General features: G+C 51.9%; 1 protein-coding gene across 5 annotated transcripts in view; it reads left to right on the top strand.

Annotated features, from left to right (window-relative positions):
- LOC119971968 (protein kinase C-binding protein NELL1-like) overlaps positions 1-26,692 on the top strand; it is a 926,238-nt gene that overhangs the window by 244,868 nt on the left and 654,678 nt on the right. For all 5 annotated transcript variants that reach the window (XM_038808351.1, XM_038808348.1, XM_038808349.1 and 2 more), the window contains exon 10: positions 21,997-22,070. In XM_038808351.1, coding sequence (XP_038664279.1) covers positions 21,997-22,070 — 74 coding nt within the window. The remainder of the gene's footprint in view (positions 1-21,996; positions 22,071-26,692) is intronic.

Raw genomic sequence — 26,692 nt, 5'->3', positions numbered from 1 at the left:
CACACATTTTACCCCAAGTGACCACATGCCAACTGAGCCGTTGGCGATTCTTCAGCTCCTAACCTTCCCATGGATCAGAATAGGGGTGGTTGGAGCTGGGGTAGATGGAAGGGTATACAATTGCCCCAAACTATGTCCCATTTCCATGCCTTAGAAGTGTATGCAGCAAGCTGTGTAATAACTAATATTAAATAATGCTGTTAGTTGTGTCCCTGAAGGGTTACTGTGCTTCTCCATGGTGTAAAGGAGCTACATTAAGTGGCCTTCTAAATTCAGTGGCAGGAGTTTAAGTCTTGATTGAGTCCCGAAAGATGTGCTTGTTAGGTGAATTGGACATTCTGAATTCTCCCGAACAGGAGCCGGAGTGTGGTGACTAGGGGCTTTTCACAGTAACTTCATTGCAGTGTTAATGTAAGCCTACTTGTGACAATAAAAATTATTTACCATTTTATTATGATTTTCCTCCATGCTCATTGGCTTGAAGACCAATTTTGGTGCCGATTTGTTGGCTTCTATTGAGAAGTCATCAAACTCATTATTGATTCACAGCACATTTTCATCTAAATGACTCGGCTACTCTTGATCAACCCTGTGAGCTGTTGAAGGAGTCTCTCATCTAGCTCTTGGCCAATGAACGTGCAGTGATTCGCAGCCACAGAGGCAGAGGAGACATGATGAGAACTCTTAGTTAATAACGTCCTGGTAACCTTCAAGAAAGCTCATTGAGGAAATAGATCATTTCTGTCACGGGCCTTGCCCTCTTTTCTTCCCACAGAGAGAAATGGTTCCTCATTTTGTGTATCCATGTGAAATCGTTTGATTTATTTTGATAGCGCACAGAAGTGTCTGTCAGTAGCTTATGAGGCCATAGACGTCAACACCTTGATCAAATCAAACGCAGGACATATCCCAGGTCACAGGTCAAGTTACAGCTGATTACATTTGGATAAAGAAGTAAACTCCTTGTCATTAAATTGAGTGGGGATGAATTTTCATGTTATAAGCAATAAAATTTAATCAAGCAGCTTCATTGAACAGTTTTTATCGATGGAACCAATTCATTTTTTCTTTACTTTCAATTTTACCAAATGTATTATTTTTGGTAAAATATAATCATAGAATTTCATAGAATCATAGAATTTACAGAGCAGAAGGAGGCCATTCAGGCCATCGAGTCTGCACCGGCCCTTGGAAAGAGCAACCTGCTTCAGCCCACGCCTCCACCCTATCCAGTAACCCAGTAATCCCACCTAACCTTTTTCTTTGAACATAAAGGGTAATTTAGCATGGCCAATCCACCTGACCTGCACATCTTTGGACTGTGGGAGGAAACCGGAGCACCCGGAGGACACCCAGGCGCACACGGGGAGAACGTGCAGACTTCGCACAGACAGTGGCCCAAGCCGGGAATCGCACCTGGGACCCTGGAGCTGTGAAGCTACATTGCTAACCACTGTGTTACCGTGCTGCCCACGGTAATAATCTGGAGCTATAAGAAGATTCGGAAACGAAAATGGTTGAAACATTTTGAACATTTGAGTACAAAACCAGATCAACCTTTCTGACTGGGTGTTCCCAAGAAAATAGAAAACAGATGGTTTCACAGGTTCTTGTAAATTTAAAAAGGCCCACCTTGACGCCTCCGAGATTTAAGCCTTCAGGTAAAACGCAGTCGCTTCTGTGGATTTGAAACGACCGCTGAACCAGTGACATTGCAATGGTCTCGATTTCTGTACATTGATAATGCAAAGCAACCTTTGTATGAACATTGCCAATCTCAAACCTTGTAAGAAGTCTTACAACACCAGGTTAAAGTCCAACAGGTTTGTTTAAAACACGAGCTTTCGGAGCACTGCTCCTTCTTCAGGTGAATTCACCTGAGGAAGGAGCAGTGCTCCGAAAGCTCGTGTTTGAAACAAACCTGTTGGACTTTAACCTGGTGTTGTAAGACTTCTTACTGTGCTCACCCCAGTCCAACGCCGGCATCTCCACATCAATCTCAAACCCGGTTTAATCACGAACAATCTGCTTCTGCACCACATTTAATCCAAATGAATGAAATATTATGGCACTAAGGGGCAGCAGGGTAGCATGGTGGTTAGCATAAATGCTTCACAGCTCCAGGGTCCCAGGTTCGATTCCCGGCTGGGTCACTGTCTGTGTGGAGTCTGCACGTCCTCCCCCTGTGTGCGTGGGTTTCCTCCGGGTGCTCCGGTTTCCTCCCACAGTCCAAAGATGTGCGGGTTAGGTGGATTGGCCATGCTAAATTGCCCGTAGTGTCCTAATAAAAGTAAGGTTAAGGGGGGGGTTGTTGGGTTACGGGTATAGGGTGGATACGTGAGTTTGAGTAGGGTGATCATTGCTCGGCACAACATTGAGGGCCGAAGGGCCTGTTCTGTGCTGTACTGTTCTATGTTCTATGTCTAATATCAGGGCGCTGTAGTCCTGATTCTCTGCGGTCCTCCAATTGAAAGAAAGCACACCATTTATCAACTCTCCTTTCAATTTTCAATGCTTGATGTGTTTATCATAAAACGATTAAGATGTCCCCTGATGCAGAGATTGAAAGCATACACCCGCTGTTATTGTGTTATTGTTCAGCCTCATTCTTGTGTTGCACTTTCCTTTTCCTTGCCCTCTGCTGTTCTTTCCGGGTGGCTTGTTGCGGCGACCTTTGTACCTTGGGGATTTATTGATTAATTTTTCAAAAAAAAAAACAATTCTTCCTTTCCCGTAATACTTGGGTCTACAGCAGACACTGAGGCATGAGTGCATTTTCTTGAGTGGCTTGGGTCACTGATGACCATGTCAATTTATCCCGAAAGACGATATTGATGCTCAAGGCTGTGCGCAACCTGTAATTTTGGCCGTGCTATTAATGCTTCTCCGGTCACTTCTCCGGAGTGAGGTGGGACATGCTGTCGTCTATTTTCTATCAGGGTAATAGTGAAAAGGGGCATAATTTGCTTCCCTATCTTATGGAGTAATGGAAGTACGGTCTTAACAGCAGCTACATTTTATCAGTAATTCTTAAACCCTGGTATGACTGGCATAGCATCAGCGGTCGGTACAGCAACACCACACTGCGGTTCTTAAAAAATTATAAATTTAGAGTACCCAATTAATTTCTTCCAATTAAAGGGCAATTTAGCGTGGCCAATCCACCTACCCTGCACATTTTTGGCTTGTGGGGCGAAACTCACGCAAACACGGGGAGAATGTGCAAACTCCACACGGACAGTGACCCAGAGCCGGGATCGAACCTGGGACCTCGGGGCCGTGAGGCAGCAGTGCTTACCACTGCGCCACCATCCTGCCCCAATCAATCCATTGTTACCTGTACACAATTTATATTTTCTCTCATTACAACAAAACCAACGATGGCTTTCATTAATTTTGTACTTTTTAAAAAATAAATTTAGATTACCCAATTATTTTTTCCAATTAAGGGGCAATTTGGTGTGTCCAATCCACCTACTCTGCACATCTTTGGGTTGTGGGGGCGAAACCCACGCAGACACGGGGAGAATGTGCAAACTCCACACGGACAGTGACCCAGAGCCGGGATCGAACCTGGGACCTCAGCGCCGTGAGGCGGTTATGCTAACCACTAAGCCACCGTGCTGCCCTTTAATTTTGTACTTTAATGTATTGAAACATCCTAATGCAATTTACGGGATCATTGTCAAACAATGTTTGTTGCCGAGACAAATAGGGTCATATTGAAGATCCAACTGATTAAGGAAGTAAGCTTCAAGATATTTCTTAAAGAGGGAGAGAGAAGTCGAAAGACTGAGAGATTTAGGGAAGAAAATTATTGTTCTCACGTATCTTTGATGTGGTGGGAGAGTTTTCAAAAGCCACCAGCCTACCACACACGTCTCCATTTAACCATTTGTGAGGGAGGTCATGGTGACATCCTCGTGTCCTTTACCTTCAATTATCAGACAGATAAATGATTGAATCTTGCACTGGCATGGCCACCAAGGCAATTCGATTTTTCATTGACACTGTTTGTCTTCTGGGCGTGACAGAAATTGTGAAGTTTAGGTTGAGGAGCAAAGATATGCTTCCTATAATAAAAAACTAAACACTGTGGATGCTGGAGATTTGAATTAACAGGGAATGCTGAGAAAACCTCTGGCAGCATCTGTGGATAGGGAAATAGAGAGAGAAATAGAGTTAACGTTTCGAGTCCAATGTGACTCTTCCTCGGAACGTATTTCAGTATGCTTTCTATTTTCAATCTCATTTGCTCTGCTTTATCAATTTACATCGCCAGAACCTGTAGGGCTGACTTGAAAAGGTCCAGCTCCTGACATGGAACCTCAATGGATGTGAGTGAGTGTTGAGATAGGACCGGACTATTGGAGGACTCACTTTGTGACTCATACTCCTGTTTCGCAATGCTCCATGCTGGAAATGAAACTTTGCAAAATACCTCGGATTCTCTGCCGGCAGGATGCTCCGGGGGTTTCCCGTCGACGTGGGGCAGTCCGACCATGGGAAATCCCACTGACTGGCCAGCGTAACGGAGCATCCCGCCGGCGGGATGAAACAGAAATGTGGCGGGGAGGGGCGTCCAGACCAATTTAGGATCCATGGCCTTTCATTACTGAATCATTAGAATTATCTGGAATCATAACCGTCCAGAATTAAATGAATTGTCTGTAAATATGCTCAGGGCAACTGTCTTTTTCAACTTCAATCTTTATTCCAAAATTACAATTACTTCCAGCGTCTGACTGCAGTTAACCGATTGAATCTGTTGAGTGGAGTTTCCCAGGCTGCCTCCCTGACTGATTTCAGCAGGGGGCTCAGAAGGCTCCATTTAGCTACTGCGGAAGCTCAGTGTTTACTATTAAAAACTATTATTTTGCAGAAATTTTAATATTTTTCACACAATAATCGGCCAATTTAAAAAAAAGATTTGTTCAAGGGACGTGGGCATCGCTGGCTGGGCCGGCATTCATTGCCCATCCCACCAAACGCACACATCCCTTGCTCACCCCCACTCGTCGGACACTGCCCGCACACCAGGCTTTCCGAATCACTGCACAATATGAACATCTCCACCACACAAGCAGTTGCCACCCTCTTGAGGGGACAACACAGGACCCACCGGTGAGGAAACCCACAGTGGACCACACTGGGGGCAGCAGGACAGGGGTCACAGAGCCTGTCACTAACACCGGTTGCAGCAGCCAGCGATACCCCTGTTGGGACGGGTGGTGAGAATAGAGGATCCCCCACATGACAGGCCGGGTGACGGTCACTGATGGGGGCAGGGGTACAGTGTGGCCGACAACATCTCAAAGGGGCCGGGGTGGGGGGGGGGGGGGGGGGCGGGGGTGGCCATGTTGAGCACTACAACTCAGGGTGACCATGTAACCTGGTGGCATTGCACGGTAAAGGGAACCTTCACTTTGTTAACATTCCCTGTCGCTCTCCCCCCTCCCCCCACACAGACATAGGTTTGGACTCCCCATTGGCTGACGGCAAAATCGGGAAACGCGTTTCGGCAGAGAATAGGTTCCGACACCAAAATCGTAGCGGCAAATCGCAATTCTTCAAATCGACAGGGGCGTCAACGCGTTCTGGAACGCACGTACAGCAAACACCTTGTATATCATTAGCAGGCCCGTCCCGGTATTCCCCGGGACCTCCGTGGTTCGCCGCTTCCGTTGGGCCGAGTTCCCGACGGTGAGGTTCGCTTGTGCTTTTAAAAATCATGAAACAGGCGCCGTGGCTGCTGGGGGAGAGAGAGCGGGTACGGTGATGTCCAACATCACCATAGTTTGCTGACAGTTGTGCCGCTGGCCAGGGGGCTTCTGCCAGGGCTGACTGCCCACTGTCAACCTTGGACCATGGCTCATATAGGTCCCCCGCCAGGGCAGCCCTCTACGTACCTGCTGGCCCCAGCCAACTCATCAGTGGGATGGGCACGCTCCAGCGCAACCAGTGCCATCTTGTTGGTTGGGAAGGTGTGTGTGGGGTGTGTAATGTGTATGTGCGGCTGCAGCTTGTCAGCCTCCCGAGTGTCAATCACGGACCCCGGAGAATCCTCCACCATTTCCCATTGGAATTGATTGTGTTCCACGTGGCGCCGGTGCTAGCTCCCTCCACAGTCGCTGAACCAGTCCCTATTCGGAGCCAGTTTTGCTATCTGGAAAGCCCGCAAGTTCTGAGCCGGCGTCAACACTTGGGGCTTGATTCCCCTTTGGGAGACCGTGGGCTGATTCTTCGTTCCTGCGGCTAAATGCCGGAGAATCCCCGGGAAGTTCACTTGAAAAAGATTGGTGTGAACTACTCATCGATTCTGGTACCGGTGAGGAGCCAGCACCAGCGCTGACTGAAACATCCGCTGGGGGACGAGGGTTACCCGCTGCGGCATGGTTAATGGCCCCTGTGCCGAGGCCTCAGCCCAAGGCGGAGAATGTTAGAAAGATGCTCACTCACTAACCAGGGTGTCATCGAGCGGTGCAGCGGCTTGCTCAAGGTGTACTTCCGATACCTGGACCGCTCTGGTGGACTCTCCAATATAGAACCCAGAGGATCTAAAGCCTCAATTGCTGAGGAGGATGGAGCCGGATCTGTCTCGGCAGTCTGCCAAACATGTGATTCAGAGTCGCCGCACACGGGATAACCTCATCACCTCTCAATTTACCAACTAGGAAGCCAGGCCACCAGCAGCTCCGCCGTCCTGTCCCAACATTCCCCCCCCCCAACCCCATTTCAAACCCGTCCCTCTACCCCACCCAAAATCCAAGTTCCCATGAACCTCTCACTCCTTCCCTCCCCCTCAGTTCTTCACTTCACCTTCTCCCTGGTCTTCCACTCTTTCCCACTACCACCGCTCCCCCTACCCGCCTCCGAGTGTCAAAGCAGCATCACAACAGGGCCTCGTGTTGGCAGTTTCATTGGTCTTGTCCATGGGATGGAGGATGACAATGAGGGGGGGGAGGGGGGGGGGGAGGGGTGCGGCAGCGGGCGGGGTAGAGTTGTGCCGATGGTGAATGGTTAGGTTTCACTCACTGGGGATGCAAGGCGGGTTCACAGTACTGCCCCCATGCCCTGCCACTTCTCAGTGAGGGTGTAATAACGTGGGACGTTCATGTGACATGGATGGCTTGCCCACTTCCCCCCGACTCCCCCCCCCCCCCCCCGACCCACAGCAGGACGTCCAGCGACTGCACAACACCCAATCACAGCCCATCCTTCACACTTGTGAGACAGGTCAGAGGCAGATCAATAAGTGTGCCCTGCCTTCATAAGATCTTGTATTTACTACGCCTGCACCAACTTGAGCATCAGCTAATTTCCTAATCTTCTGTGACATACCACTTCTTCGAGGTGTTACCCTCGACATCACATCATAAGTGGAGGCGGCCTGCTGCGTGTTTCGCCCACTGACCTGTGATGCCCTTGGCAGTTTTATTCTGGAGGGCCAGGATGGGCCTGGCCGACCTTTGGGCGTCACAGATGATGACGTGTCAGCCTGTTCTGCCCGCTGCCCATCAAATTGCCAATGTCAGGTGGGGGGCATTCCAAAATGCTAAGGTGTTCCAGCGCCAGCATGGACCCCATCATTTCCTCCAAAGTCGGGGAGCTCTCTGTCCCCTCGGCTACTTCATGGGATGGAGGTGAGGCTGGAGTGAGCTCGTGAGAAACTACTGTCTCCTGGCATCGCCAGTCCTGGAGGCCACCCTTGTCTGAGCCATGGTTTCAATGCCCTCAGCCATGGTGCACTGAGACTGGGTCATCTCCCTCGGCCCTGTCCCTCGCTGCATCACGAGGGAGATGGCCGAGGCACTGAGGGACATGGCCGAGGCAGTGAGGGAGATGGCCTCGGCCACGTCCCTTGCTGCCTCGGCCACGTCCCTCCCTGCCTCGGCCATCTCCCTCACTGCCTCGGCCACGTCCCCCAGTGCCTCGGCCATGTCCCTCCCTGCCTCGGCCATGTCCCTCACTGCCTCGGCCATGTCCCTCACTGCCTCGGCCCTGTCCCTCGCTGCCTCGGCCATCTCCCTCACTGCCTCGGCCCTGTCCCTCAGTGCCTCGGCCATGTCCCTCACTGCCTCGGCCACGTCCCTCGCTGCCTCGGCCACGTCCCTCGCTGCCTCGGCCACGTCCCTCACTGCCTCGGCCATCTCCTTCTCTGCCTCGGCCGTGTCCCTCACTGCCTCGGCCATCTCCCTCACTGCCTCGGCCATGTCCCTCACTGCCTCGGCCATGTCCCTCACTGCCTCGGCCATCTCCCTCACTGCCTCGGCCATGTCCCTCCCTGCCTCGGCCAAGTCCCTCAGTGCCTCGGCCATGTCCCTCACTGCCTCGGCCACGTCCCTCGCTGCCTCGGCCACGTCCCTCACTGCCTCGGCCATCCCCCTCACTGCCTCGGCCATGTCCCTCACTGCCTCGGCCATGTCCCTCAGTGCCTCGGCCCTGTCCCTCATTGCCTCGGCCATGTCCCTCGCTGCCTCGGCCATGTCCCTCATTGCCTCGGCCCTGTCCCTCATTGCCTCGGCCATGTCCCTCACTGCCTCGGCCATCTCCCTCACTCCCTCGGCCATCTCCCTCACTGCCTCGGCCACGTCCCTCGCTGCCTCGGCCACGTCCCCTCACCGCCTCGGCCATCCCCTCACTGCCTCGGCCATCTCCCTCACTGCCTCGGCCCTGTCCCTCCCTGCCTCGGCCACGTCCCTCACTGCCTCGGCCATCTCCCTCACTGCCTCGGCCATGTCCCTCACTGCCTCGGCCACGTCCCTCACTGCCTTGGCCCTGTCCCTCGCTGCCTCGGCCATGTCCCTCCCTGCCTCGGCCATGTCCCTCATTGCCTCGGCCATGTCCCTCACTGCCTCGGCCATGTCCCTCCCTGCCTCGGCCACGTCCCTCACTGCCTCGGCCCTGTCCCTCACTGCCTCGGCCACGTCCCTCACTGCCTCGGCCATGTCCCTCATTGCCTCGGCCATGTCCCTCACTGCCTCGGCCATGTCCCTCACTGCCTCGGCCATGTCCCTCACTGCCTCGGCCATGTCCCTCAGTGCCTCGGCCATGTCCCTCACTGCCTCGGCCCTGTCCCTCACTCCCTCGGCCATGTCCCTCACTGCCTCGGCCACGTCCCTCACTGCCTCGGCCATCTCCCTCGCTCCCTCAGCCAAGTCCCTCACTGCCTCGGCCACGTCCCTCACTGCCTCGGCCCTGTCCCTCACTGCCTCGGCCACGTCCCTCACTGCCTCGGCCACGTCCCTCGCTGCCTCGGCCACGTCCCTCCCTGCCTCGGCCACGTCCCTCGCTGCCTCGGCCACGTCCCTCGCTGCCTCGGCCATCTACCTCCCTGCCTCGGCCATGTCCCTCACTGCCTCGGCCACGTCCCTCACTGCCTCGGCCCTGTCCCTCACTGCCTCAGCCATGTCCCTCGCTGCCTCGGCCATGTCCCTTGCTGCCTCGGCCATGTCCCTCCCTGCCTCGGCCATGTCCCTCGCTGCCTCGGCCCTGTCCCTCACTGCCTCGGCCACGTCCCTCACTGCCTCGGCCATGTCCCTTGCTGCCTCGGCCATGTCCCTCCCTGCCTCGGCCATGTCCCTCACTGCCTCGGCCATGTCCCTCGCTGCCTCGGCCATGTCCCTCACTGCCTCGGCCATGTCCCTCACTGCCTCGGCCATGTCCCTCGCTGCCTCGGCCACGTCCCTCGCTGCCTCGGCCATGTCCCTTGCTGCCTCGGCCATGTCCCTCCCTGCCTCGGCCATGTCCCTCCCTGCCTCGGCCATGTCCCTCACTGCCTCGGCCATCTCACTCATGTCCCTCACTGCCTCGGCCACGTCCCTCGCTGCCTCGGCCACGTCCCTCGCTGCCTCGGCCACGTCGCTCAGTGCCTCGGCCATGTCCCTCACTGCCTCGGCCATGTCCCTCGCTGCCTCGGCCATCTCCCTCACTGCCTCGGCCATGTCCCTCACTGCCTCGGCCACGTCCCTCAGTGCCTCGGCCATCTCCCTCACTGCCTCGGCCATGTCCCTCACTGCCTCGGCCATGTCCCTCACTGCCTCGGCCATCTCCCTCGCTGCCTCGGCCCTGTCCCTCACTGCCTCGGCCATCTCCCTCGCTGCCTCGGCCATGTCCCTCCCTGCCTCGGCCATGTCCCTCACTGCCTCGGCCATGTCCCTCCCTGCCTCGGCCATGTCCCTCACTGCCTCGGCCCTGTCCCTCAGTGCCTCGGCCATGTCCCTCACTGCCTCGGCCATGTCCCTCACTGCCTCGGCCATGTCCCTCACTGCCTCGGCCATCTCCCTCGCTGCCTCGGCCATGTCCCTCGCTGCCTCGGCCATGTCCCTCCCTGCCTCGGCCATGTCCCTCACTGCCTCGGCCATGTCCCTCACTGCCTCGGCCATGTCCCTCGCTGCCTCTGTCATGTCCCTCGCTGCCTCGGCCATGTCCCTCTGTGACTGGCTAAAGTCAGTCAGTGCCTGGCCAATGCTTTCAATGCCCTCAGCCATGACCCTTTGTGAATGCGCTGAGCTGTGGAGCGCTGCAGCAATGCCCGTGTTTGCCTGTGACTGTGCTCCCCTGATCTCTGCCTTAGCCATGGACAGTGCAGTGGGCCCCACCACAGCTACTGACCTCTCTTCAGCCTCTCCCGCGAGTTGCAGGTCCTCTCCTTTGAGGGGCTGTGGACCCGAATATCTGGGCTGCCCTTCCCGTCCCCTGTCACTCTTGGAGATTATGGGCTGCCTTACGCTTGGGGTCACAGAAAGGCCACAGTGAGACGCTGGGAGGAGAGTTCTATCGGGGCCAGCAGCTGGTGGCAATAGTGTGCAAGGCTGCTGGCCAAGGAGGGCAACACATAAGTTGAGGTTTGGTGGAGGGTGGGTTTTAAGGGTATGCAGACAGGTGGGGTGTTGTTAGCCACGATAGGATTGGGGACTGATGTGAGGAGTGAGGGACAGGAATAATGCCAGGGACACAGAGTTGGTGACTCACCCAATCTGCCCTAACGAGGTTGTTGATCTTCTTTGGGCATCGCGTGCCAGTCTTCCTGGTGAGGCTGGCAGCACTGCCAGCCTCTGTCACCTCTTCCCAGCCACGTTGAGTAGGGCGGGCCTGAGTCTCTGCTCCACCCTGGGGAGGAGGGTCCTCTCCTTAATGGCGGCCAGCATTCGGTCGACCTCCGACTCCCGAAATCTGGAAGCTGGTCTGCGAGCAACAACTTCTTGGCTGGAATGAGCGGCTGCGGCGAGTGGAGCTTAAAAATCTGGTGTTGTCAGCGATACCTCTCCCACTGGTCAGAATGCTGGGATCCCAAGTCAGATTCTGCATTTGGAAACTGATTAATTATTCACAGGCGAGCTCCCCTCCAAATCTTCTGTGGGGTTGGCAGTTGATTTGTCCGCCCGCCACCATGGAGGGTTCGAAGGTCCTGGGGCCACATTTAAAGACTGGTCCAGCACTCTCACATCAGTCCAGAAAGACAGCGGGATTCTCCGACTCCCCGCCGGGTCGGAGAATCGCCGGGGGCCGGCGTCAATCCCGTCCCCCCCGTGTCCCGAAATCTCCGCCACCAGAGATTCGGCAGGGGCAGGAATCGCCCCCGCCGGTCGGCGGGCCCCCTCCCCCCGGCGATTCTCCGGCCCGCGATGGGCCAAAGTCCCACCGCTGTCAAGCCTCTCCCGCCGGTGTGGATCAAACCACATACCTTACCGGCGGGACTGGTCGGCGCGGGTGGGCTCCGGGGTCCTGGGGAGGGCGCGGGGCGATCTGGCCCCTGGGGGTGCCCCCACGGCGGCCTGGCCCACAATCGGGGCCCACCGATTGGCGGGTGGGCCTGTGCCGTGGGGGCACTCTTTTCCTTCCGCCTTCGCCATAGTCTTCACCATGGCGGACGCGGAAGTGACCCTCTCCCCTGCGCATGCGCGGGGATGACGTCAGTAGCCGCGAACTTCCGCTGGCCGGCGCAGTCCCTTCAGCCCCAGCTGGCGTGGCGCCAAAGGCCTTTCCCACTGGCCGGTGGGGCGCCAACCGCTCCGGCGTGGGCCTAGCCCCTCAAGGTTAGGGCTTGGCCCCTAAAGGGGCAGAGACTTCCGCACCTTTGGGGCGGCCCGACGCCGGAGTCGTTCACGCCACTCCGTCCCGCCAGGACCCCCCGCTCCGCCGGGTAGGGGAGAATCCCGGCCCAGATTCTCCGGCCTCCCAGCCGCCTGTTTCTCGACAACGGGAGGCGGCACACCGTTTGCTGGCGGCTGGATTCGCTGTTCCTGCCATTGGGAATTCCCATCGAAGCCAGCCTGAGACACAGGGAAACCCACGGTGGGGGGGGGGGGGGGGGGGGGTGGGGTCCACTTCTGGCAGGACCAGTGTACCCCCCCCGACCCCGGCCAGTGAACGGTCGAAGAGTTAGCACTCTCTCCCTCCCCCCCCCCTCCCCCACATCCCCGGAGGCATCAGGAATCCCCTTCTGCCCCCCCCCGCCCCAACCACACATAAGAGGAACCCCCCCCTTCTAAACGGAGGAGACTTACCACCGTGCCAGAGCCCCCTTGGCAGTGCCCCTTTCACGAGCTCCCGAGGAAAGCTGCAGGGAGAGTAAATGCAGGACATATCACTAACATAAGAAAAAAATACAGCAAAAATCCAAGTCCATATCTCCATCCCCACCATCAATGATTATCCTTCTCCATTTCTGTATAATCTATGAGTTTTTAGACGTATTGATTAATTTGAACTCTCATAACGATCAGTTGAGTACATTAATGGTTCTAAGTGTCTTCGACAATGGTTATGTGATTTTCTGCAACGTGCTGTTTTAAACGATGAAGCAACTGTTGGTTTTCCAGTCTGCACGTTCACGATTTAAAGCTTTAAATTGGAATTCACACCAGTTGCCTTGCATCTAAAAATGACGGACTGTTCCAACTTCCTTACTCAGAGCCAAACTGACCCAGAAAGCGATGGAATTTTCTTAATCTTGCTCTGAAGGCAGACAGCCGACCTTTTCTCTGTCCCCAAGTTGATTTCTTTCTCATGTTGCAATTTGGTTTGTGATTTCCTGCTTCTGATCTCAATGAGTATGTTATTTGTGAGTATTTGACCAGTCTCTTATCATTGACATGGACTCATTTATTTTTGGACAATAAAACCTGGTGGAAATGTGCCACTATTGGCACCTTATGAATGTGAAATAACGTTTGTATGTGTGGGAATGATTTTGTAACTGTGACTTTCTTGCAAGGATTATTGATATTCTCCAAATGTTCCAATGTCTGATGTGTCAAATGCTGCTGGTTAAAGAAATAAATTACATTATTTAGCCGCGTGTATTGTCTGCAGAATGTCCCAAAGTGTTTCACAATCAGTGAGTTAGTGTTGAAGTGTAGTTAGCTATGTCGACAAATGCAGCAGCCCATTGTCACAACAATTAATGGCTATTTGGTCAGTTATTGGTTGAAGATTTGTTTCCCCCAGGACACCTGGAGAACTCTCTCCACTTTGAGCAGTACCATGGGATCCTTTACATCACCTGAGCATGGGATAATGATTTGATGTCGCACCCTGAGGTGGTACCTCTAACAGTGCAGCATTCCCTCAGTAGAGCACTGAAGTGTCAGTGCCAAATCTGTCAAGTTTCGTTGATGTCTTCAGGAGCCAGCGCTGTTTCCCAGCATCAACATAAACTGTGCCAACGACGGCAGAGGGTGCAGCTTCTTCGTGCGATCCCAAGATTTGCTTGAACGACAAAAGCACTTCGGCACATTTAATTTCATCCTTCCGGAATATGTACATGATCACTTTCACATTACAGGGGTGGGATTCTCCGACCCCCCGGGGCCAGCGTCAATCCCGCCCCCGCCGTATGCCGAATGCCGTATGCCGAATTCTCTGCCCACCGAGATTCGGCGGGGGCGGGAATCGCGCCGCGCCGGTCGGCGGGTCCCCCGCGGCGATTCTCCGGCCCGCGATGGGCCGAAGTCCCGCTGCTGACAGGCCTCTCCCGCCGGCGTGGACTGGCGGCGTGGGCGGGCTCCGGGGTCCTGGGGGAGGGGGGGGGGCATGGGGCGATCTGACCTCGGGGGGTGCCCCCACGGTGGCCTGGCCCGCGATTGGGGCCCAACAATCGTCGGGTGGGCCTGTGCCGTGGGGGCACTCTTTTTCTTCCACCTCCCCTGCGCATGCGCTGGTATGACATCAGCAGCTGCTGATGCTCCGGCGCATGCGCGGACTTACGCCAGCCGGCAAAGTCCTTTCGGCCCCGGCTGGAGTGGCGCCAAAGGCCGTTTACGCCAGCCGGCGGAGTGGAAACCATTCTGCCGTGGGCCTAGCCCCTCAATATGATGGCTTGGCCCCTAAAGGTGCGGAGAATTCCGCACCTTTGGGGCGGCCCAACGCCGGAGTTGTTCACGCCACTCCGACACGCCGGGACCCCCCGCCCCGCCGGGTAGGGGAGAATCCCGGCCCAGATTCTGGCTTTCTCTAAAAGGAGTGCATCTGTACATCAGGCAGATTTCCTTAGAAATTGGTCAAAGCTATTTGACAGCTTCAGTGTGAAGGGAAGAAGGCATAGGGCATGCCTGCCTTCATCGACCTGGGCATTGAGTATAAAAATTGGCAAATCATGCTGCAAGTGTATAGAACATTAGTTAGGCCGCACTTGGAATATAGTGTTCAATTCTGGTTGCCACACTACCAGAAGAATGTGGAGGCCTTAGAGAGGGTACAGATATATTTACCAAGATGTTGCCTGGTATGGAGGACATTAGCTATGAGGAGAGGCTGGATAAACTTGTTTTATTTCTCACTGGAATGAGAGGCGACCTGATAGAAATCTACAAAATTATGAGAGGCATGGACAGAGTGGATAGTCAGAAGCTTTTTCCCAGGATAGAAGTCAATTACTAGGGGACATAGGTTTAAGGTGCGAGGGGCAAAGTTTAGAGGAGATTTGCGAGGGAAGTTTTTTTACACAGAGGGTAGTGGGAGCCTGGAGCTCTCTGCCGGAGGAGGTGGTGGAAGCAGGGACAATAGTGACATTTAAGGGGCATCTTGACAAATACATGAATAGGATGGGAATAGAGGGATATGGACCCCGGAAGTGTGAAAGATTTGAGGTTAGATGGGCAGCATGGTCGACGCAGGCTTGGAGGGCCGAAGGGCCTGTTCCTGTGCTGTACTTTTCTTTGTTCTTTGTCTAATGCTATCTTCCCTTGCCATTAACAACCCTGAATCTGTGATTAATTACACTGGTCTATTTAAAAGTACTATTTCAGGTTTAATTCTCCTCACCTAAACCTCTCTCTCTTCCTTTAAGATCTCCTTAAAACCTATGATAGAGCAATTGGTTGACAGCTAAGTTAATGGGATTCTCCTTTTTCGGTGATCACTGGCTAATGAGTGTGATTGTTCACCGATGAAACTCTGTGGCACTGGCCATGGGGTCTGTGGGTACCTGTGTGGCTGATGTGGAGCATCCTGGAGCTGCATCTTCAACCGAATACTCAGCAGGTGTTTCCGGGAGGTGGGATCGATCCTAGGATTCCAGATCGCTGGCATTCCTTTCTCACGCTCCTTTTCCATGATGATATTAATGAAGTAACTGTGACATCAGTGGTCAGATGACTGAGAGTCTGGAGGAGAGCCCGACACAGAGCAGGCTGTATCCTGGATGTGCTCACTAAGATTCCCTGTAAAGAGTGTAGATACATAGGGCGCGATCGAACGGCCTCATTGCGTCGGACTCAGTGACGTGAGAGGCCTCTATCAGGATCAGGTCACAATTGAGGGCGAGATCCAGATTTACATATTTAAGTGATCCATTAGGCACATTTAAATATTTTGCCGCCCGATTTTCCTGAGACCCGGGAACGAACGCTCATGCCTGGGAGATCTCGCCATGGCTCCATTTTGCTCTGGCCCACACAAAGGTGGACCAGGTGTAATGGCACCTGACGTGGCCTCCCAGGCCATCGGAGCCCCTCCCCGGATGGTCGGGCGCTGGGCAGGGTGGTATCCTGGCACTTCCCGTGTCACCTGGGCGCCTTGGTGCCACCAGCCTGGCACCTTGGTACAGCCCCACGGGCACCCTAGCAGCGCCACTCTGGCACTGCCGGGGTGCCAGGTGGCAGTGCCGCGATGCCTGGGTGCCAGGTCGCCCATGCCGAGGATTGGGCTTGTGGGGGGGGGGGGGTGCTCTGCCCTTAAGAGGTGGGGTGAGGGGGGAGGGGATGGAAGGACCACCTAAGAGTTAAATTGGGAGGAGGGTGGGTCCGGAGGCCACGGTAGTAAGTCTGAGGGGGGTCGAGAGAACGGGCAGGCAACGAGAAAGGGCATCCCGATCTCTTTGTGCATTTAGAACAGCGCAGTACAGGCCCTTCGGCCCTCGATGTTGCACCGACATGGAAAAAACTAAAGGCCATCTAACCTACACTATGCCCTTATCATCCATATGCTTATCCAATAAACTTTTAAATGCCCTCAATGTTGGCGAGTTCACTACTGTTGCAGGTAGGGCATTCCACGGCCTCACCACTCTTTGCGTAAAAAACCCACCTCTGACCTCTGTCCTATATCTATTACCCCTCAATTTAAGGCTATGTCCCCTCGTGCTAGCCACCTCCATCCGCGGGAGAAGGCTCTCGCTGTCCACCCTATCTAACCCTCTTATCATTTTGTATGCCTCTATTAAGTCACCTCTTAACCTTCTTCTCTCTAACGAAAACAACCTCAAGTCCATCAGCCTTTCCTCATAAGATTTTCCCTCCATACCAGGCAACATCCTGGTAAATCTCCTCTGCACCCGTTCCAAGGCTTCCACGTCCTTCCTATAATGAGGCGACCAGAACTGTACGCAATACTCCAAATGCGGCCGTACTAGAGTTTTGTACAACTGCAACATGACCTCATGGCTCCGGAACTCAATCCCTCTACCAATAAAGGCCAACACACCATAGGCCTTCTTCACAACCCTATCAACCTGGGTGGCAACTTTCAGGGATCTATGTACATGGACACCGATATCCCTCTGCTCATCCACACTACCAAGAATTTTACCATTAGCCAAATATTCCGCATTCCTGTTATTCTTTCCAAAGTGAATCACCTCACACTTCTCCACATTAAACTCCGTTTGCCACCTCTCAGCCCAGCTCTGCAGCTTATCTATGTCACTCTGTAACCTGCAACATCCTTCCGCACTGTCTACAACTCCACCGACTTTAGTGTCGTCTGCAAATTTACTCACCCATCCTTCTGCGCCCTCCTCTAGGTCATTTATAAAAATGACAAACAGCAACGGCCCCAGAACAGATCCTTGTGGTACGCCACTCGTAATTGAACTCCATTCTGAACATTTCCCATCAACTACCACTCTCTGTCTTCTTTCAACTAGCCAATTTCTGATCCACATCTCTAAATCACCCTCAATCCCCAGCCTCCGTATTTTCTGCAATAGCCGACCGTGGGGAACCTTATCAAATGCTTTACTGAAATCCATATACACCACATCAACTGCTCTACCCTCGTCTACCTGTTCAGTCACCTTCTCAAAGAACTCGATAAGGTTTGTGAGGCATGACCTACCCTTCACAAAACCATGCTGACTATCCCTAATCATATTATTCCTATCTAGATGATTATAAATCGTATCTTTTATAATCCTCTCCAAGACCTTACCCACCACAGACGTTAGGCTCACCGGCCTATAGTTACCGGGGTTATCTCTACTCCCCTTCTTGAACAAAGGGACCACATTTGCTATCCTCCAGTCCTCTGGCACTATTCCTGTAGCCAATGATGACCTAAAAATCAAAGCCAAAGGCTCAGCAATCTCTTCCCTGGCTTCCCAGAGAATCCTAGGATAAATCCCATCCGACCCCGGGGACTTACCTATTTTCACCTTGTCCAGAATTGCCAACACTTCTTCCCTACGCACCTCAATGCCATCTATTCTAATAGCCTGGGTCTCAGCATTCTCCTCCACAATATTATCTTTTTCTTGAGTGAATACTGACGAAAAGTATTCATTTAGTATCTCGCTTATCTCCTCAGCCTCCACACACAACTTCCCACCACTGTCCTTGACTGGCCCTACTCTTACCCTAGTCATTCTTTTATTCCTGACATACCTATAGAAAGCTTTTGGGTTTTCCTTGATCCTACCTGCCAAAGACTTCTCATGTCCCCTCCTTGCTCGTCTCAGCTCTCTCTTTAGATCCTTCCTCGCTTCCTTGTAACTATCAAGCGCACCAACTGAAACTTCACGCCTCATCTTCACATAGGCCTCCTTCTTCCTCTTAACAAGAGATTCCACTTCTTTGGTAAACCACGGTTCCCTCACTTGGCCCCTTCCTCCCTGCCTGACTGGTACGTACTTATCAAGAACATGCAATAGCTGTTCCTTGAACAAGCTCCACATATCCAGTGTGCCCAACCCTTGCAGCCTACTTCTCCAACCAACACATCCTAAGTCATGTCTAATGGCATCATAATTGCCCTTCCCCCAGCTATAACTCTTGCCCTGCGGGGTATACTTATCCCTTTCCATCACTAACGTAAAGGTCACCGAATTGTGGTCACTGTTTCCAAAGTGCTCACCTACCTCCAGATCTAACACCTGGCCTGGTTCATTACCCAAAACCAAATCCAATGTGGCCTCGCCTCTTGTTGGCCTGTCAACATATTGTGTCAGTAAACCCTCCTGCACACATTGTACAAAGAATGACCCATCTAATGTACTCAAACTATATCTTTTCCAGTCAATATTTGGAAAGTTAAAGTCTCCCATAACAACTACCCTGTTACTTTCGCTCTTTTCCAGAATCATCTTCGCCATCCTTTCCTCTACATCCCTAGAACTATTAGGTGGCCTATAGAAAACTCCCAACAGGGTGACTTCTCCTTTCCTGTTTCTAACCTCAGCCCATACTACCTCAGAAGAAGAGTCCCCATCTAGCATCCTTTCTGCCACCGTAATACTGTCCTTGACTAGCAGCGCCACACCTCCCCCTCTTTTGCCCCCTTCTCTGAGCTTACTAAAACACCTAAACCCCGGAACCTGCAACAACCATTCCTGTCCCTGCTCTATCCATGTCTCTGAAATGGCCACAACATCGAAGTCCCAGGTACCAACCCATGCTGCCAGTTCCCCTACCTTATTTCGTATACTCCTGGAATTGAAGTAGACACACTTCAAACCACCTACCTGAACACTGGCACCCTCTTGCGAAGTCAAATCTGTGCTCCTGACCTCTATACTCTCAATCTCCCGTACCCCAAAACTACAATCCAGGTTCCCATGCCCCTGCTGAATTAGTTTAAACCCCCCCAAAGAGCACTAACAAATCTCCCCCCCAGGATATTGGTGCCCCTCAGGTTCAGATGTAGACCATCCTGTCTATAGAGGTCCCACCTTCCCCAGAAAGAGCCCCAGTTATCCAGAAATCTGAATCCCTCCCACCTGCACCATCCCTGTAGCCACGTGTTTAATTGCTCTCTCTCCCTATTCCTCATCTCACTATCACGTGGCACGGGCAACAACCCAGAGATAACAACTCTGTTTGTTCTCGCTCTGAGCTTCCATCCTAGCTCCCTAAAGGCCTGCCTGACATCCTTGTCCCCTTTCCTACCTATGTCGTTAGTGCCAATGTGGACTACGACTTGGGGCTGCTCCCCCTCCCCCTTAAGGACCCGGAAAACACGATCCGAGACATCACTTACCCTTGCACCTGGGAGGCAACATACCAAACGTGAGTCTCTCTCGCTCCCACAAAATCTCCTATCTGTGCCCCTGACTATTGAGTCCCCAATTACTAGTGTTCTACTCCTTTCCCCCCTTCCCTTCTGAGCAACAGGGACAGACTCCGTGCCAGAGGCCCGTACCCCATGGCTTACCCCTGGTAAGTCCCCCCCCCCACAAGTATCCAAAACGGTATACTTGTTACTCAGGGGAACGACCGCAGGGGGTCCCTGCACTGACTGCTTCTTCCCAGTCCCTCTTACAGTTACCCATCTATCTCCAGTCTTTGGTGTAACTACTTCCCTGAAGCTCCTATCTATGACCCCCTCTGCCTCCCGAATGATCCGAAGTTCATCCAGCTCAAGCTCCAGGTCCCTAACACGGTTTTTGAGGAGCTGGAGTTGGGTGCACTTCCCACAGATGAAATCAGCAGGGACACTGACGGCGTCCCTCACCTCAAACATTCTGCAGGAGGAGCATTGTACTGCCTTCCCTGACATCACCTCTAGATTTAAAAAAAAACAAGTAAAAGAAAAAGAAAGGAAGAGCTTACCTGATATTACCTCAAACCCTGCTCCCGCTGAAAGTTAAGCAAATTTAAAGGCACTCACTCACCTTCACGACAGGCCCCTGCTCCCGCTTGACTGAGGGCAAGAGAAAGACCATGTCCCGTTTGATAGCGGGGTCATTCCTGGTGCTGCAGTCGCCAAGAAACACCCCGTTAAACCCGCCTAAAAACAGGACTCTGTGTTTTGGATGTTAAGTAGTTTTAGCAAGACAATACCGCCTGGCTCAAGTCACTTGTTGCCTCGGTAAAATCTCACTGAAAAACCTCCACTGATCAACTACCCTGATAACAGAAAATGTTTTCCATAAGGTTCTGGTCGAAGCTTTTGTTTGGCAGAGGGGCTATATAAATGCAAGTTGTTGCTGTTTGCTTTATTGCATTGAGCAGCTTATGCACATGCACAGGTCTCCAATCAGATGCTCTCTGAGGAACTATGGCTTGTTAGATTACTCCTCAAAGCTCTTTGCTCTAACGCCCCCCCCCCCCCCCCTCCCACCCCACCACCAACCCTCTGTCCTGTTCTCATTGGCTGAAATGGTCCCTGTAGGTCGCAATGTTTTACAAGTGCTCCTGATGCTAACATTGAGTGGGATCATCCGGTAAAGAGATCAGCAAAATTAATTGATTTTTTTTCCTGACTGGCTGTTACAGTCTTTTTAATAATAATAATCTTTATTAGTGTCATGAGTAGGCTTACATTCACACTGCAGTGAAGTTACTGTGAAAAGCCCCTAGTCGCCACATTCCGGCACCTGTTCGGGTACACAGAGGGAGAATTCAGAATGTCCAAATTACCTAACAGCACGTCTTTCGGGACATGTGGGATGAAACCGGAGCACCCGGAGGAAACCCACGCAGACACGGGGAGAACGTGCAGACTCCGCACAGGCAGCGACCCGAGCCGGGAATCAAACCCGGGGCCGTGGAGCAGTGAAGCAACAGTCCTAGCCACTGTGCCTGCCGTGCCGCCCAATGTACTGAGACTGGTAAGGGAGCCAGAAAATCCAGTCACCAACAGAGCTTGTTGTTCTGGTGCTTTGGAATTGCCCTGAACTTTGACCCAAAGCAGGTCCCAAAATCCCCGGGCGAAATGGGCCCTATTTCAGAACTGGTGATGGAGAAATGCTGTCAAAACATGTTTCTGCTATTTCTGTTCGTTGTTCTGATCCCTGGATCATAGAGAGGTTAAATGAGGAGAGACTGGACTGTGGTCTCCATCAAAGATGCTCCTCAGGTAATGGCTAGGCTGGGAGCGCTGAAACCTGGCCTTACTTAACAACGTAGTGTGTTTGGCAATTATATTTCCCTCCCTCCTGTCAGCTGCAAACTTCTCCATCCACCGCTGTACATCCCAGCAGGGTGGATCATTGGAAGCTGCTTTCGGAGGAAGCCTGGTGGGAAGGCTGGAATTTGAGCTCAGGTCATTCAATGGAGGCACAGTTGAGCAATTTGACCTCTATTCACACGCAACACAGAAACCCTGAGCGTTGGCCTGTTCCTTTCATAAATTATTTCCCGTGGGACTATATTCGTATAATTATTGTTCATATTATTCAATTATCGGACACTGCTGCTGATGTACTGCAGTGGCTAACTGCTTATTCAATACTTGTAGCAATCATTTCTGGCAGTGCACCAGGGTGATTATCTGCAGCTCTTTGTTCCAAACTGCCAGCTTACATATAACAGCAATCTCTTCTATTTGATTCTGCAGCTATCTGTCTCTATGGGGGTCAGAAGCTTGCTGAAGGGCAACGAGCATTGAAAGCCAACTGTCGTGAGTGCAGAGTAAGTATGGACTTTTCATTTCTTTTTGTAGCCAGCTTCCCGCGGTACGCCTTCATCCAATTAGATCCCAAAGTAAATCAGATCCATTAAAAAGTGGGGGAACCGTTGGAAAATGTACACACTCACAACGCAGAACGGGGGTGAGACTGTGAGGAGGTGCTCCTCGGCCGCAGTCAGGGGCTTTGGATGCAGCCAAGCAGACACAACTTGGCCATTTCAAAACTGCTTTCGTCGGACAGCCATTGCTTTCAAATCCACCCATGATAATATTCCACAACCCGGTCGACTAAAACAAAAACCCAAATGCTCGTCCGTGAAACAACATGGCCTGTTTAGCCTGCTGCTCTCTGGAAATGTGTCAAACTGCAGTCTGACATGCCGAATAAATCAGCAGAACCATTGCTGAGCCACTTGGAAAGAGCAGGATGTACAATCAGCAGCATTTGCCTTGATAGTCACAACATTTTAAGCCTGGTCACTCTCGGAGAACGGGGCAGTAATTCAGTGTGTGACTCTGAAAGTTGGACCACGTTTGTTTGGTGAATTACAAACAGAATTCCCCCTCATGCACTTCACTAGGAGGAATCAAAGGGCAGATTGTTATCTCAATGGAGAAAGACTGCAGGTGAGTCAAATGCAGCGGGATCTATGAATTGCAGAACGCTAGCAGGCAGGTGCAACAGGTAGTTAAGAAGGCAACTAGCATTTGGGCCTTTATTGCAAAGGGGTTGGAGTTTGACAATAGGGATGTTTCGTTGCAACAGTACAGGGTGTTGGTGAGACCTCGCCCTGGAATACTGTGTATAGTTCTGGTCCCCTTACCTCAATAAGGAAGGATTAACATTGATGGCCGTCCAAATGAGATTGACCAGGCTAATTCCTGGGATGAGCGCATTGTCCTCTCAAGAGACACTAAATAGTCTGGGTCTGTCTGCTTAAGAGTTTAGAAGGGTGAGAAGTGACCTTATGCGGTTGACTCGAAACTGCCCCTCACTAAAATGGCACAGCAAGACACTCAGTTGAAGGGCAATTAGGGATGGACAACAAATACTGGCCCAGCTAGCAACACCCACATTCTGAGGACAAATTTCAAAAAAAGGTCCTGACAGTGGTGACAGGGTAGATCAGGGGTGGGCAAACTTTTCCGTGCAAGGGCCACATTCAGAAATTCACAATTTTAAAGGGCCGCATAGTATATTAAGTGAAATAATTAATATTTTAAATAGCCAAAATAAAAGGTCTTTAAAGAAAAAAAAAGCACATTTATTTGAAAAACAAAGTAACTCAGTAAGTAACAGAACAATGTCAATGAGAATGATGCATCTGACTGCAGTCATTTACCAGTTTGTTGAAATCAGGTGTCAAGTTGCTTGTGCTGATCCTTAACACTGACAGAAGCACAGCCTGGCCGAGTCAACGATAAAAACGCACGTAGTAGGGTGGATGAGTGGGGCTGCCTTATTGGTCGGCTTAGTTGGGTGTGAGACCAATAGGAGTCCAGGTTACAAACAATAATAAGGCTTATTGTTTGTAACCTGGACTCCTATTGGTCGCACACCCAACTAAACCGACCAATGAGACAGCCCCACACATCCACCCCACTACGCGCATTTTTATGCGGCCCGTCAATGAGGTGCCCGGAATCATAACCGGCATTTTTGAAAAGCCGCCGGGGAAAAGCCGCTGAAGTAAATGCGCTTATTCAAAAATGCCGGTTATGATTCCGGGCACCTCATTGGCGGGCCGCATAAAAACCATTGTCGGGCCGCATGCGGCCCGCGGAGCGTAGTTTGCCCACCCCTGGGGTAGATGGTGAGATATTTTCACGAGTGTGAGAGTCTCGATAAACAAGGGGACATAGCTACAAGATAAAGGGTCGGTCATTTAAAACTGAGATACGTAGAAATCTCTTCTCGCAAAGGGTGGTGAATCTCTGGAATTCTCTGTCCGGAGGGTGGGGGAGACCAGATCATTCGAAGTATTTAAAGTGAAGGTGGATGAATATTTGATGGATCGAGGAATAGAGGGCTACGGGGAAAAGGCACAGAAACGGAGTTGAGGTGGCATAAATCAGCCATGATTATAGTGAATGGCAGGGCAGACGTGAAGGGCCTAATGGCCCATGCTGCTTCTATTTCCTGCATTCTTGTGTGCTCCCATGATCAGAACTCAATTGTAAGAACCAAACAACCTGTCATCTCTAAAGAGGAGGTCAACAAGGGATGATATCTGTTAATGGATACCTGGTTTTGTCCCTGGTTCAATTCAAAAGCCTATCACCTGCAGAATGCCCCCAAATACCTTCCCTGCTTTACTTCCAATTACTGTTTTGGTTCTTAGAAATTGCCTTTCTTGCCCCATTGCAAAAATGGATTTAACTCAGCACATCACGCCTTGCCGTGTACAGTCCCCAGTACAACATGTTTCAGCTGTGTACGGTGCATTATTCAGGATTGTGAATGTTGAGGAGATCATTGAATCGCTACAGTGCAGAAAGAGGCCATTCAGCCCATCACATCTGCACCGAACTTCCGGAAGTTCCCCAGAACCCCACCTAACCTTTTGGATATTAAGGGGCAATTTTTTAATTAAAAAAAAATTTAGAGCATCCAATTCTTTTTTTTTCCAAATAAGGGGCAATTTAGCGTGGCCAATCCACCAAACTCTGCACATCTTTGGGTTGTGGGAGGGAGACCCACGCAGACACAGGGAGAATGTGCAAACTCCACATGGACAATGACCTGGGTCCTCGGTGCTGTGAGATAGCAGTGCTGTCTCGTCACCGTGCAGCTCTTACTAGGGGGCAAATTGATCATGGCCAATCCACCTAACCTGCACATCTTTGGACTGTGGGAGGAAACTGAAGCACCCGGAGGAAACGCACGCAGACACGGGGAGAACGTGCAGACTCCGCACAGTCACCCAAGGCTGGAATTGAACCCAGGACCATGGCGCTATGAAGCAGCAGTGCTAACCACTGAAAATGAAAAAATGAAAATCGCTTATTGTCACGAGTAGGCTTCAAATGAAGTTACTGTGAAAAGCCCCTAGTCGCCACATTCCGGCGCCTGTTCGGGGAGGCTGTTACGGGGATCAAACCGTGCTGCTGGCTTGCCTTGTTCTGCTTTCAAAGCCAGCGATTTTGCCCAGTGAGCTAAACAGCCACTCCCAGTGAGCTAAGCAGCCCCTCCAGTGAGCTAAACAGCCCCTCCAGTGAGCTAAACAGCCCCACAGCCCACTGTGCCACCGTACTGCTCACTGTCCTTTTTTTTGATGCTGAGCAAAGTTAGCACTGGGTAAGCAGGTTAATGGTTTCCATTTCCATTGTATACTAGTTCTTAGTATTTAGCTATGCACTTTTATGTCCACCTTCTATTGAATTCTGACATTATTGATATATAAATGGAAATTAGAAGCAGGAGGAGGCCATTCAGCTTTTCGGCCCTTCAAGCTGCTCTGTCATTCTCAGACATCGGAAGCACCAGGTGTCAATACCTGGAAAGAGAAAACAAGTCAGCTGTGTTGAAACCCCCTCAGATCTTTGAGCTGCAAGCTTTTCGTTCACGTCTCTTTAATATTGATTTTACTAGGCTGTGATTGACGACTTCTACACACACACACACACACACACACAGCTGTCAGCATTGTCATCTTCCTTCACGGTTGAGTATGTCTGAAGTGCTCTAACTGCATTGTTTATAAACTTCAAACTTTGATTGACAGCTCCTGGACCATTTCAAACACAGTTAAGTGCTTTCCAATCACCTTCCTTCATGGTTGAATGACTTTGAAGTGGTCAGCTGGACCACATCTGCACTGCAGGGATTCCATTCTGCCATTGACAGTGGTCCCTCTCCTGGGGGGCTTCCTGACAGGAGTTTCTTTTCTGGGGGCTTCCTGGCAGGGAGGGGTCACCTTTCAGGTGGCTTTGTGGGGTGTCTCCTTATTCAGGGGGTCTCTCTGGGGGTTGCTTTATTTAGAGGCTCTCTGGGTTTATGGGGTCTCTGTGGTGGGTCCCTTTATTCAGGGATCACTGTGGGGGTGGGGTGGGGTGGGGTGGGTCGGGTCACCCCCATACTGGGGGGAGGGAGGATCCAGAAAGTCCAGGGGTGGGCGGCTGTATTGTGAAGTTGGGGTTACAGGTGGGGAGGGGTGGGACTGAATGGCGAGGTGGGGAGGTAACCAGTTGTCGGACCGCCCACTCAAAATGGCAGCCGGATGGGTGGATTCCTTCGGGAGTCCCTTGCTATCCTCGCCATGCATAAATTGGCACGGCAATGAACTCAGGGGCATTTAAGCTCTGGAGGGAGAACATAGTCCCTCCAAAGGAGAATTTTGCCTGCCCATGATCTTTCTCTCACAAAACCATATCGACTGCCTGGGTTACATCAAAATTTCCTAATGCCCTGCTATAATCTGAAATTTCAGTATTTTCCCTGTGACTGGTGTGAGGCCCATTGACCTGTAGATTTCTGCTTTTTGTCTCTTTTCTTTCTTGAATAGAGGAGTTACAATTCCTATTTGCCAATCTGGTGCGACCTTTCCAGAGCCTAGGGAAGTTTGGAAAATTAAAACCAATGCATCTTCTCTTTCGTGGCCACTTTAAAGACCCTGGGATGAAA

This window comes from Scyliorhinus canicula, chromosome 9 (assembly GCF_902713615.1).
Source record: "Scyliorhinus canicula chromosome 9, sScyCan1.1, whole genome shotgun sequence".
Taxonomy (NCBI): Eukaryota; Metazoa; Chordata; class Chondrichthyes; order Carcharhiniformes; family Scyliorhinidae; genus Scyliorhinus; species Scyliorhinus canicula.
The sequence above is the reverse complement of the archived record's forward strand: the minus strand, read 5'-3'. Positions and strand labels throughout refer to the sequence as shown.